Source organism: Mya arenaria, chromosome 15, assembly GCF_026914265.1.
Source record: "Mya arenaria isolate MELC-2E11 chromosome 15, ASM2691426v1".
Taxonomy (NCBI): domain Eukaryota; kingdom Metazoa; phylum Mollusca; class Bivalvia; order Myida; family Myidae; genus Mya; species Mya arenaria.
Window position 1 is genome coordinate 4535239 of NC_069136.1, and position 14153 is coordinate 4549391.

The following is a 14153-nucleotide window of genomic DNA, read 5'->3' on the forward strand; positions in this document are numbered from 1 at the left end:
TTGTACTCATACACTGGATTTGATCCTTTATCGAATACACAGTGGTTACGTTCAACCATTTTTTCTTACGGTGTTTAATGGTCAGCACACATGTCGAACTTTCTCCCCTTAAATGGTGGTGGTGGTCGTGAAAAATTTGAAATCAAAAGAGTTCAAATTGGTCAATTGTCCAAAGAATGTATAGAAAATTGATTTAGTAGTCTCAGGCCTATACATTGTCGATCAATTGGTAATCAAAAAGACCGTAAGAGATGTTTATTTGAAACCTTTTAAAGACTAGTTTCAATATTAGCAATTTCATAAACACAGGTCTGCTCACAGCATTGTGTATTATAATGCATTTCACTCGATATTTATACACATCTGATAAAAATTCAATTTTCATAGTAATCCACGAAGGTCATAAACAAGGATAACAACAAAAAAACTCGAAAAAAAGAACAAAACAGAAATGTTAAATCTATTTTAAAACGACATTCCACACTGTGCTTTTACTGTAAGCTATGCACATTTGTTTTCCATATTGACATATTAAGATGTTCACTGTGCCAGTTTCTCCCCCTGTACTCGTTAAAGGTACGTCGGGACGAAAGTATTATTATTTGTGTTGAATCATAAAACATGTTCTCAGTCATTTCAGACTATATTGAGCCAATATGTTTTGGAAGATCCCAGTACACCCGTTATCACCTGAATACCCTAATGTTTAAAGTTCATAAGAGATGGCGCACGCATTAAAATGCGCCCTCTAGCGTCAAATCGTAATGCGATATTAACATGATCAGAACCTTAATTAAGCTTATAAAGATCATCTTTTAAAGATCACCTTCCCTATTGATTTATAATGGAAATTCCTTTGCGTTGTCGACATAATGTAATTAAAACTTATTTAAAACAGGAAAAACACGCTGAAAGACAAGTGTGTTAGTTTTTTTTATTAAGATGATATGCATGCTGACATATTTTAAACATTTGAAAAAAGTCATATAATTTCATGATAATATTTAACTACAAATTGTGGTATGTAGATTTTTATTAGATAATAAATTGATACACAACTGTTGTAAGGAAATAACAATAATTGTAAAGTAATAATTTCAAAGGTCAAAATTCTAAAAAAAATATAAATAAAAATATTTTGTACAGCAATTTTTCAAAAATGAGTGTGAAATATTTCAAATAATTTAACATAAGGTAACATACTCAAGTGCATTTTCAATATCAATCTTAAACATTTAATGTCACAATTATACAATTATTTCAATGGTACTGAACTTTAAATTGCCATAAAGATTACCTAAATCATTGAGGAATTTTATTCATGGAATGATATGAAGCGAATAGTTTTATAGAAATCATACGACCAAAGTCTGGGTGATTAGTTTTCAACTAATGTGTGCACGCCTTAAGCCCCCAGATCATTGTAAAAACAAGTATAAATATTATCGAACTCAATTATTTCAATTTCATTTCATGAAATAAAAATAGTTAAGACAAGAAGGTCATGAACGGCAACTCCATTCGCATATCAAAATCGAGTTTTTTCATAGTTTCACAAACAGTATCCCGTGTTTCTATTGGACGGTGGTAAGTAACAACACACCAATCAGAAAGCCACGCAACTCTCGCTCAGTCCATCATACGAATTAAATTGTCGTTATGAAACAAAAAATATAAAACAATATAATATGTCCAGTGCAATAGTGACTGGATAAATACAAAAACATTATTTTTCATTTCTCCACAAATGGACGGAATATTGCTGTAGTGATCACAAATGTTAGAGAACGCGACTGTCCAGTTGTGAAGTATCTCTAACCCGAGTTAGGAGTGACCCTGTCTGTGGGTGGGGTAACCCGTCCCGAGGGTAACGCTCTAGTAAGGATCTGTAGGTGTTTTTGACCGACTTAGATGTTTCGTGTTTCTGATATTTGGGCGTAAGAAATCCTGAAAGTAAGAAAACAGTAGATACTATCATAAAAGGATCACAATTTACTTTAAAAACAAATGGACATTATGAAGGCACGTATACAGAGATATAGTTAACATTTTATAGAGGAACAAAGTTGACCATTATCACAGTATTGTTTAATTAAAGAAGTATAATATATCATACAAAACAGACTAACTATTTAACAGCGGTATTACGTAAAGCGTTCTATGTTGTATTGTAGTGTGCAATTTAGAGTATGTGAAAGGCATGGTATTAATAATGTTAGTACGGGCCCTAGCTATTAATATTGTTAGTTCTTTATATCAATATAACTGTATATTTCGTGGGTTAAATTCAACTGGTGTTTTCCAATATAATTGCATTTACGTTTGCCCGACATTGGAGCTTAATGACATACGTTCATTATATACTTTCCGGTGAATTATTGAGAATTATCGGTGAAATAAAAATTGTTATTTCACTGTTTCAATAGTGAAATAACATTTCGATTTTTTCACTGTTATGAAATTTCAGCCCGCTCTCAATTCCAAATCAAACGTCAGCGCACATAGCGCTGGGACACAAATTCAAAGACGTCAATTAAAAACTGACGTTACCTTTGCGTTCATTTTGGCAAGCTTTTTTGAACCTCAACACTTTACAGTCATGTTATATCCTTTTTAGGCAGATAATAAAAAAATAATATTTGTTTTGGTGTAAGATTGCAATTTATTTCGCCTCGTGAACACCAGAAGAAAATAGTTCACTAGTCGCTAGGCAACTCCTGAAATATAGCTTTTGTTCTCACTCGATAAAATATATCACGATCCTACACTTAAAAAATGATTATCCTATATTTATTTCATGAACGATGTGAATTATACAATACAATGCGCATGTTGTGAGTTAAGCCTCATTATATATGTCCATAGATCGAATGTATTTGTTTTAATAAGATGTAAGTTGAGGTTGGATCATAATCTATGAGCATAAAGACATGTTACTTATTCAAAAAAGGAGTGTGCCTTGGGGTTTTCACTCTGGACTGGAAACTTGCCAAACTAATTAAATTCCGACTTTTATCAGACTTTAACTGATTGGAAAATATTTTTCAATGCGTATTTTCATCCAATACCTATCAACTGTTTTACGAAAGAGATGATTAAATATTTTCGAAAATCGAAAGAGATGAATCCAGTCCGAGCATTTTTCGGTAGTTTTCTACTTCAAATTATTACCGTTTTACTTCTAATGAACAGCTAGAGGGTGAAAAAGAACAATAATGATAAAACAAAACGGATGCAACATGAACAAAGAAACTAGACAAATTCGGATATTAGTGTACTCCTTAGTAAAGTGGCTTGAGAATCAAAACACGGAATTCTCAAAAAAGTAAAATGTTATGTCTTTAAATATTCAATCATTAACAAGTATAACACATGTGTTTAGACGTTTATAAGAATTTTTAAGACTTTCTACGTAAGAAGATTTTTAAAAGTGCTACAGGAATATAACTAGTTTCAGTTGCCAACATGCTCGACACGATCTAAACAACAATACATATATAGTTGCTGTGTGGTGATTAAATTTATTTAAGAAAGTTACTACATTTTGTAGCAAGGACGTGAAAATAAGTCATTAGTTTTTCAATATATTACTTATTGAAAAGATATTAATATGATGAAGCCAAAATACAGTGTTGGTTAGATAGTCTTGATCATTTGGCACGAACACATGTTTACTTTATATAATCAAAAGAACTCAGCTTCAGTTTAAATGTAATTTCAACCAATCATTCATCAAATATGTCTTTCTAAAACTCGATTAACTCCTAAAAGCACATACTCTATAAATTATCCTTGCAAATATATAAAACCTCCAAACTAAAAAAAACAGACATTTTGACAGTTTTTAGATATGGACTTTCTCCACTAATTTTGCGTTTATGAACACCCATAAACAAATACTGCCGAAATCTAAAAAAAAAACTCGGCAAATCTAGTGGAGGATAATTGATTGTCATAATAACGTAAATTTATCGTTAATGAATGTCGGTACGTCCAAATAACGACCATAGGTCATTGTGTTAACCTCGACCGTATTTCAACGTTGTAATTCCGACGATGCCCCATAGGTGAAAAGGTGAGGTGAGACTGCGCTACCACTGCGCTAGAGAACGGATAAGAGACCCCCCCCCCCTCCCCCGGGGATAAGATAGATGAAATTTAAGTGTTTTACATTACATATTAACATATGCCATACATTTTACAGACACAGCGACACAAACAAAGGAATGCCATTGCTTATTACTGTTTATCCATATGGTACGTCATACATTGTACACATTTACGAGTTTATTAGTAAATGAAAGCGACGCTTACAGGGCCGTGGAAGGTCATATGACGTTTCCTGACGCCATCAGCCTCCCCATCCCGTCGCTCCAAGTGCGGCGAGTCTCCGCGGCTACGCTCCACCCAACCCTTAAGCCCAGCATCGATTTCATTGATAACGCGCTGTGAACTCTCCATGGACGGCAGGCGTTTGTTTTGACGGTCTCCTGGCTGAAATAATATATTTGACGGGCTTAAATGAGCGTCTAGCATATACTATGCGACTAGAGTCTAAGATATTATCTCCATAATTAAAAGATCAGAACCGCGCAGTGTGCAGTAATAACATACTAATGATATCTTTATTTATAATGGTAAAGGCGCAGTATTTCAGTACATCGGACACGTGTTTGATCTTAAGTGACGTCATAGTACTTTGATATCTTGAACTAGAGCACGCACACCAGGCATTTCTAACATATTCGAGATACCATACAAATCTTTAAGCTGAACGTGACTTCATCTTTACTTATCTAGCACCATATACAACATGTGGTCGAAATTAACACAACCCCGCAAGCCCACCACTGGTAAAATGTGTTCCGGGCTTGCTCAAATTCTGAATTTTATATAGCAGGGCTAGTTAAAAAATGATGCCAAACACTAGTATAAGAATTCGGGCTAGTTCATCCAAAATTTCAATGACATGTCATACATAGGCTCAGCCTTACGTGACGTCATACCTTAATATCTAGCATCTTGAGCATGCCGGACATTCTCTCGGCTTCCTTCGAGCTCATGTGCGTGTCTTCTTCATCTCTCGCGTGTCGTAGGCCTCTCTTCTCCTCTATCTCCTTCCGTTTCATGCGCCGCAGCTCCATCACGGCGTTCTCGTCGTGAAGCAGAAACGTCAGGTATCTGGGGGTAGAAAAGACGTCGTAAGTGAGTTCAGTTTTGACGTTACCGCGTATTACAATTTTGATATTTTTCTAAGTAAGGAAATTATTACGTTGAAAGGCATTTCGGACGAGGCTTAGATGGGCATCTTGGATGGTTCTAGTATTTTGAAGTTATTTGTGAGGCAATTATGACGTAGCTATGTTTCCGGGAAGTAAAATGTTGACGGTTCTAAGTAGGGCAATTTAGACTTTGCTAGGTAGGGTCATTTGGATGTTGCTCAGTAGGTCAATTTCGACTTTACTACGTATGGCAAGTTGCAACCCAGGGCAATTACACACAATTTAAAGAATTAAAAGAATAATGCTTGAAGATATTGCTGTCTATCATCGTGTCTCACTGTCCAACATTCCTTGGAGCAGGATGTTATACAGTGCCGCGGGAGAACCCGACCATATTAGTATACTTAAGTGCTATGGTGCGTGTTACTTTTTTAACAATGGTGAATGTAACACATATAGGGTATTGCACGGCGCTGAATAGTTGCCATTGCTTTTTAGGTCATTAACATCATTAAAGGTTGAATGGTCCGACCTATCCTGCGTTCAATAGTCAATGTTATGACCTACGTATACGAGTTCAACCTTACTACAAGTTAGAAAATGAGGTAACACATCCATCATTAATACAAACGAATGCTACCTGTAAAGTTTCAAAGTTTTAAAGTTACAGAATGTTTTCACTGCCAGCTTTTTAATACAGACACTATGTATTTTAGAAATAAATTAGTACAATCTGGTAAGAACACATGCGGACAACATTTTTGTAGCCTTTTTAAAAGTCTTCAATACTATTGATACGTTTTTAAATGTTTAAAAACGTTGACCACTTCTGTTCGACTTACTTTAGAAACGGTGACTGTACTGGTGGAACGAGCCCTTCGCTCCGATGTATGTACAAATACAGCCTCATTGTGAGTCGCTCTCGTAATGTGGCAACTGTTGCCTGCGCAGCTTTCTTTGTGAAGAGTCGCGAGTAGTTCTCACGTGACAAGACAAGAACTTCCGCCTCACGCGTTACCATGGCGTTGTCTAAGTACGTTGGCAAGCCGAGCAAAATATCTATTGCACCTTTTAATAAAAAAGCAATAATTGTGTGGAATGAGTCTTAATACATCTTCGACTAGCAACACAATCTAACACAAGACCGATACTTGACATTTCTATTGTTTAATTAAGCTTTTACACAAGTAAGCATGGGAACTATAGGAACCAAATCACGAAAATTATTTGTCGAATCTATACAGCTAGCTTATGAAAGTAAAAACAGTTAAGAGGGCGATGACAGTACCTATGATTTCATTAGTTCCTAGTAGACACATCTGTATAAGTTTATGATGAGATTTCTTTCTTTTCAATGCTTCCAATGGCGTCTCCGTGTGATTATGGCCCCTGAAAACACCAATACGTAAGTATGGACCGTGAAAAACAACAATAGCGTGTTCGTATAGTTATCGCCCCTGATAACAAGCATAGCGTGTCCGTATGATTATGTACCCTGAAAACAACAAAAGCGCCTCTGTATGAAGATGGTCCCCTAAAACAACAAAAGCCTCTCTGTATGGAGATGGTTTCTGATAACAGCAATGGCTTCTGTGTAAGATTATGACCTCTGAAAGCAGCAACAGCAAAATACCCATATTTCTGACCTTACCCTGTTTATATTTGCCATCGCTTTCTGAAAGTTTATTTTCTTCCTTTATTCATATACCAAACTTGAAAAAGTATCATTTGTTACTTTCCTTCCTTATTGTGGTAAAACATTATACAACATTCGATGACATGTACATCATAACAATAAGAATTTCACTTAGTGCCAAATTGTATTATCATACCTATGTTAAGTTCATTTAGGTATTGTATTCTTCAAAGCTTCGAGAACTAAGCATGCTAAAAAACCGTGAGACCTTATAATAAAGTGACTGTTATTAATAACCCACTTTTCTAAATAGAAACTTCAAACCTTGGCAGATCTTAGTAACGTGCGTATGAGTAAAAACGGTTGCAGAATAAATATCATAAACTTGGAAAGAAGCCACACTGCACAATGCTTTTTAGCACAACGACCTTGATAGAGTGCCAGTCGGCTCTAAAACTGTCTCCCAAGCTTGCGGGGCATGGGAATGTACGACACATACATTCAAAAGCTGATGTGGTATGTGCAACTCTGCGCAATTCCATGCAATCCCCCAAAAAACTATCTGATGCATTACATAACAGACACAGATTATAGTGTGACTGATGAAGTGTTTGGCATTATGAAAACCAAAACTATGTAATTTTAGAGTGAAGACGGTCGAAAGATGTACGTCATTGGCACGGGTTTCTAGACGCTGTCAATTCTACTATGTGCCTACGGTGCCAGAAGTAATTTGTTCTATTTAAATGTGTTTTCTTTTGTCATAAACGTCATCTAAAGATGCACCACAAAGACAAACAATGAGAGCATATAGTTTGATTAAAAAAACATAGACGATGAAAACATCCGGTGCAATAAATTGTTTCGTTGGTAAGAATTCGGAACCATATGTTATCGTCTGCTTTGCATATGTATGCCACTAGTAGTACGGTAATGTCGTGACAATCGAGGGCACCAAGATTCAACTGTGGGTTAAGTGGCACACACTGCATTGATGTGTATATTAAATCCACCATTATTTAATTGTGAAAACAGGGGAACAGAATAAATACAGTGATACATGGTAATCCATGATTTTAATAAAACAGCATAAAAATGATGACCAAAAATAACGAATTCCCTTTTTATTCGTTTGACATAAAGCCCAATTATCAAAACACATGATGTGTTACCTTGGCAACAGGCCTGGGAGTAATGTCTCCATATCGCGCCATTGTTCTTCAAACTGGCCCTTGAACTGGCTCTGGTCACACGTGATCTCGATCTCCCCACTGGAATAGTCATGTTAACAGTGACGTCATAATGTGAGCGCATAATCTTAATGATTAAGAAAGTCGCTACGCTTACTCCTCCCATTATTAATCAATAAGAATTTACTTAATGTCATCTATCTATTAATTAGAATGCAACCTACATTTACAGCAAATAAGATTGCAGATAGGTAATCACTAAGTACTAGGCTTAATCATTAAAGGCCTAGTTTAAGCCTTCTTTAAGTGACCCCCACCAAAAAAAACAACAACAAAAAACAACCGTGTATTTGTACACAACATCTGTTAATTAATCTCAATCTAATTGCCTAATTTTCTTATCAGATCTCCGATCTAGGTATCCTGCCGTGCATTTTGGGATGTTTTATGATAGAAATGGACCCTAAATAGCCCTGACCCAATAAACGAATAAGGAAATTTTCCCCTACTGTGACACCAGTGCAATCAGCAGGAGATGTACAGCAGGGGATTCTCATGCCAAACATTCCTTACACTAGGCTTTGAAGACTTTCAACTTTCGCGGGTGTTTAAATGTTTAATTGCCGCCCATCTGATACACACTCCCTGACAATGTGTTTGCCAATAGGTTGTATTCTTAGTACGTTAGATGACCTAAAGTAACATTGTAAAGAAAAACAACTTTCGTGGGTGTTAAAATGTTTAAATGCCGCTCATCTGATATATACACACTTCCGGTCAATGTGTTTGCCAATGAGGTTGTAATCTTAGTCAGTTAGACGACCGGAATTAAATCTTTATGATTATGAAAAGCTGGTTCGCTACGCTCACTCAGCCCATTCTTAATCATTAAGATTTCAATTCATGTCATGTAACTATTACTTAAAATGCATAAGGTTGGCTACATTTTAATTTCTAATATAGATAAAAGTTAATGAAGTGTTTCTCTCTCAGGTGTAATTCAGAATTGCCGGGCAAAAGAAATATAACTTCACAATATTAAACGTAAGTTTGTGCACAAGAGTTGTCCTCAAGTTAGTATTTGACTGCAAAATGATTGGGAAAACATTCTAGTTTACTAGTTTATCGAAGTGCAATTTTATGCAGTTATGGCGGCATGCGATATTGCAATAATTCACCGGTAGTCGCAGTTCATCGATCAATCATAAACATTTATGAAAATGAACCTCAAGAGCCTTTCAGCACGGTCTTCAAGTGGAGATAGCTACTTGTCAAGTGCAGACGACATTTCAATCTCGTCTGATAATGTGAAAGTCAACAATCAAGTAAGGTTACATTCCACTATTGTTGGATAACGCAATGCACGCATTGATGTTTAAGTATAAGAAATTTGATCCAGTGGAGCTCTTGGTCTATTGATTACCCACAAAAAAACAATTAAGGCTGTATTTTAGTCATAATGAGTTATTGATTATACACATGCAGATCGAATGATAAATTATTGGGGTTGGATATCATTTAAAAACAGTCTTAAAATACCCTATTTCTGTAAATACGAGGTACAATCTTGTTTCAATCAAAAATGCAAAGTCATATTTAAACATAAGGTATCACATAACATTGCTGCAAAGTTTTTTTCTGGCTTTAAACATGCTTTAACATGTACTTTAAAGTACACTTATTAAACAAAATTTATAAAAAAAAATAAGCGATTCCCACGATCATGTACAATATAAGAGAATACTTGACAATAAGAAGACAATCGTATTTATATAGGCATTACAAACTAAGACTTCAATATCGCACCTATTCGTATCTTCAGATGAGTTAACGCGTGTTGTGTGGCCCACCTGTTTGACAAACGCGGGTTTAGATTCCTAGGAATGACTAGAACGTTCATTTGGAAACTTTCAGTACAAGTTCCACGTATATTTTATTAGTTTTCTCATACACCTTTTAAATACTTACAAATACTTACAACATTACGAACTGTGTTGCTTTAGCTCGGATCAATGTTTACATCTCTTGCCTAATAAACACACACATTCATGCATAATCTCTCACTCACAGTCAATAGTAATAAATCAAAGTCAATAAGTATTACTAAGTAACACACTCACCTAAGCAGAAAATACATATGATCAGCAGGCCCCCCCTGGCGGATCACTTGGCTGCCATATTTTGCTGTCTCCTTCTTAAGCGCCACAACCAGCAATTTTTTCTGTCGAGCCGGCCAGTTCTGAAAACAGACAACGTGTGTTCCAGAGAGGGAAGTTCAGTTTTTAAACATAATGTAAAAGCTAATTACTCCCTTAATTTTGTCTTATGACAGTGAACATTACATGAGGCGTGTGTTCTAGATATATGTACGATTAACGGTAATGAGTATTTGCACTTGTCGGTATGTATAACGTATAAATGTATAACTGTTTTTCCAAACGTTTCTTAGAGAACGTAAAATACAGCTATACATACATTTCATACTATATTTGAGACCTACATTGAAACAGCAAGTGTTTTACTCTGATAAACATTGTCATCGGTTGACAGTAGACATACACTATCCATATAAAGGCTGCACAATGTCAATCTTATACTATATAGTAATATAAGTTACAGACTTATGCGAGGGTGTGCCAGTCAATAGTCATCAATGATTGCCCGAGGTCGAATAAAGACCAGTGAACTACTAGTTATGCCCTAGGGTAATAAGGACCAGTAAACTATTACCCGAAGCAAAGTATAGAAAAATAAACCTTGCCCGAAGTCGAGTAAGGACCAGTAAACTATTGCCCGAGGTCGAGTTATGACAAGTCAACTATTTGCTGAGACCGAGTTAGGACCAGTCAACTATTACCCGAGTTCGAGTAAGGACCAGTAAATCATTGCCCGAAGTCGAATAAAGACCAGTAAACTATTGCCCGAGGTCGAGTTATGACCAGTCAACTATTACCCGAGTTCGAGTAAGGACCAGTAAATCATTGCCCGAAGTCGAATAAAGACCAGTAAACTATTGCCCGAGGTCGAGTTATGACCAGTCAACTATTACCCGAGACCGAGTAAGGACTGGTAAAGCATTGCCCTAAACAGAGTAAGGACCAGTCAACTATTACCCGAGACCGAGTAAGGACTGGTAAAGCATTGCCCTAAACAGAGTAAGGACCAGTCAACTATTTCCCGAGGTCGAGTTATGACCAGTCAACTATTGCCCGAGACCGAGTAATGACCAGTCAACTATTACCCGAGACCGAGTAATGACCAATCAACTATTACCCGAGACCGAGTAAGGACCGGTCAACTGTTGCCCGAAACAGAGTAGGACCAGTCAACTATTTTCCGAGGTCGAGTAATGACCAGTCAACTATTGCCCGAGACCGAGTAAGGACCGGTCAACTGTTGCCCGAAACAGAGTAGGACCAGTCAACTATTTCCCGAGGTCGAGTAATGACCAGTCAACTATTGCCCGAGACCGTGTAATGACCAATCAACTATTACCCGAGACCGAGTAAGGACCGGTCAACTGTTGCCCGAAACAGAGTAAGGACCAGTCAACTATTTCCCGTGGTCGAGTAATGACCAGTGGACTATAGCCAGAGATCGAGGCTAAGTAAGGATTAGTAAACCATTGCCTGAAGCCGAGTAAGTACCAGATACTATTGCCCGAGCGCGAGTGAGGACAAGCAGACTATTGCCCGAGGGCGAGTAAGGACAGTAAACTGTTGCTCGAGGCAGAGTAAGGACCAGGTAACTATTGCTCGAGACCGAGTAAGGACCAGTTATGTTTGCCCAAGATCGAGTAAGGCCCAGTCAACTTCTGCCCGAGGTCGAGTAAGGACCAGTTATTATTGCCCGAAGTCGTGGACCAGTGAACTATTGCCCAAGGTAGAGTAAGGACCAGTCAACTATTGCCCAAGGTAGAGTAAGACCAGTGAACTATTGCCCGAGATAGAGTAAGGACCAGTGAACAATCACCCAAGATAGAGTAAGGATCAGTAAACTATTGCCCGATGTTGAGTTAGGACCAGGGAACTTTTACCCGAGGTAGAGTAAGGACCAGTGAACTATTGACCGAGGTAGAGTAAGGACCAGTGAACTATTGACCGAGGTAGAGTAAGGACCAGTGAACTATTGACCGAGGTAGAGTAAGGACCAGTGAACTATTGACCGAGGTAGAGTAAGGACCAGTGAACTATTGACCGAGGTAGAGTAAGGACCAGTGAACTATTGATCGAGATACAGTTAGGACCAGTGAACTATTGCCCGAGGTAGAGTAAAAACCAGTCAGCTTTTCTTAGAGATCGAGTAAAGACTAGTAAACTATTGCCCGAGGGTGAGTAAGGATAAGCAAACTAATACCGAGGCAATAGTAAACTTAGTCCCTCCACGACTGAGTGCAAATAGTTCTGACTATGACCGCCAAATATTTCAATAAATGTTAAATACATGATCTCAAAACTAAATTCCAAAAGTTTGTCAAGGTATTTAATGATATATAATATATATATAATAATAATATCATCGACTAAAAGTATACTGGTAATCTACGTCATATTTCAGTGTAAGTCCCCTTGTTGCTACGCAAAATGTATTCAAACACCTGTTTAAGACATAAAGAACGAACAGCGTGCATTTGAACCACAGTTCGATTTGAACTTGAATATCTAATTAGAAAAGTAGCGATACATAAACGTAATATACCGTTTAAGTAATTGAAAAGCAGTTCCATATCGCTACTATTAAATAGCTTTGATATTTGTTAACATAGAAAAAATGAAGATATTCAGTTAACCAAAAGAAAGCATTTGACACACAAGAACATTCGGAATTATTGACCGGCTACCGAACTTTTGACCGGTCATAAGGCAAAACTTAATGACCAGTGTTTTGTATAGGAAGTCATGTACTAATAGATAAAAATTCACCATGTATTATGTTAATTTTATATTTTAGAATTAGCTAATAAAACAAGGTTCTATAACCAGTTATTGCACGGCGTACTTGATACAGAACACTTGAACTAAATGTCCTATACATTCAGTATTCCATTGAACAGTTTCAAAGTATATAACACTCAATCCTAGTGTTTCACGACCCCCAACACCATGCATGGGAAGAAAGTTCTACTGGTGAAGTTCACAAGAAAAAAACGGTTCAACGAAACCATTATGTATGCGATAAAGTGACCACATCCGGTGTAGAATTACAAACAATGCAGTAAAAATGTAAAAAAAAGTACATCAAGTACATTGAGCATATTCAGGCCATATTTTAAATCACAAACCATTCGGCTTCAAAGCCAATAACGATGGAAAGTAAGTAGCCAATGGTCTGAGATGGAATAACCATGTTTTGATTTACAGGCATGTGGTAAATAAGAAAAGGGCATCATGATACTTCCGTATTGGTTTAATTTCCCCTATCTTTGATATGAACTCGACTGAAACATGTTTTTTTTCGAAAACTTTACTTACCTTAAACAACAGGTTTGTGTCTACAAATTCGTTTTTCTGTGTGTATTCTCTCTCCAGGACATCGCGGACACTCCTGTTGTAGAGTGCCCGGTCAATCACCACCAAGTCCGTTTCGTTGTCCGCGACAACCGTAGCTGTCCGAATACAGTCCTCTTTGAGCAGCGCGACCTCGCCGAATGATTTACCCTCACCTGAAAAAAAACGTAATGGGGAGTTTGAATTGTTAACTGAATAAAATGTATTGGAATTAGATTATAAGGCAACGGACATATCACATGTATAGTATAAAGAACATATATTTCAAATAATCTGCGTTCTTCGAAAAGTTCTCGGAAATTTCCGTATCGGTTCGGATACGTTTGTAGGCGCGGGTTGAGTATGGCAATGATTTAAACGATATCAATGGAACTATTTTTGAGTGACTGGTGACCTTCATGTACATGTAGTTTTACATGTAATACAATATGAACATGCGCCTTGATCAGGCCATCAATACAAGGGGTTATAATAAATTCATTAAATTGAAATGTTCTTCGTTGTAATAAACATCAGGACATATATCAAATATTACTGTTATGCTAATTCAAACTTGATTTAGTGGTCAACATTTTCTTTTGTCTAATTATTTTTCTAA

General features: G+C 36.8%; 1 protein-coding gene across 4 annotated transcripts in view; it reads right to left on the reverse strand.

Annotated features, from left to right (window-relative positions):
• Positions 1–933: 933 nt before the first annotated feature.
• LOC128220453 (uncharacterized) overlaps positions 934–14153 on the reverse strand; it is a 47675-nt gene continuing 34455 nt past the window's right edge. For 3 of the 4 annotated variants that reach the window (XM_052928858.1, XM_052928859.1, XM_052928860.1), the window contains 9 exons: positions 13520–13710; positions 10169–10287; positions 8031–8129; positions 6511–6611; positions 6065–6290; positions 5007–5181; positions 4315–4494; positions 3172–3192; positions 934–1947 (listed from right to left, as the gene is read on the reverse strand). In XM_052928858.1, coding sequence (XP_052784818.1) covers positions 1876–1947; positions 3172–3192; positions 4315–4494; positions 5007–5181; positions 6065–6290; positions 6511–6611; positions 8031–8129; positions 10169–10287; positions 13520–13710 — 1184 coding nt within the window. In that variant the 3' untranslated portion in view covers positions 934–1875. The remainder of the gene's footprint in view (positions 1948–3171; positions 3193–4314; positions 4495–5006; positions 5182–6064; positions 6291–6510; positions 6612–8030; positions 8130–10168; positions 10288–13519; positions 13711–14153) is intronic. The other variant, XM_052928861.1, reaches the window with a different exon arrangement.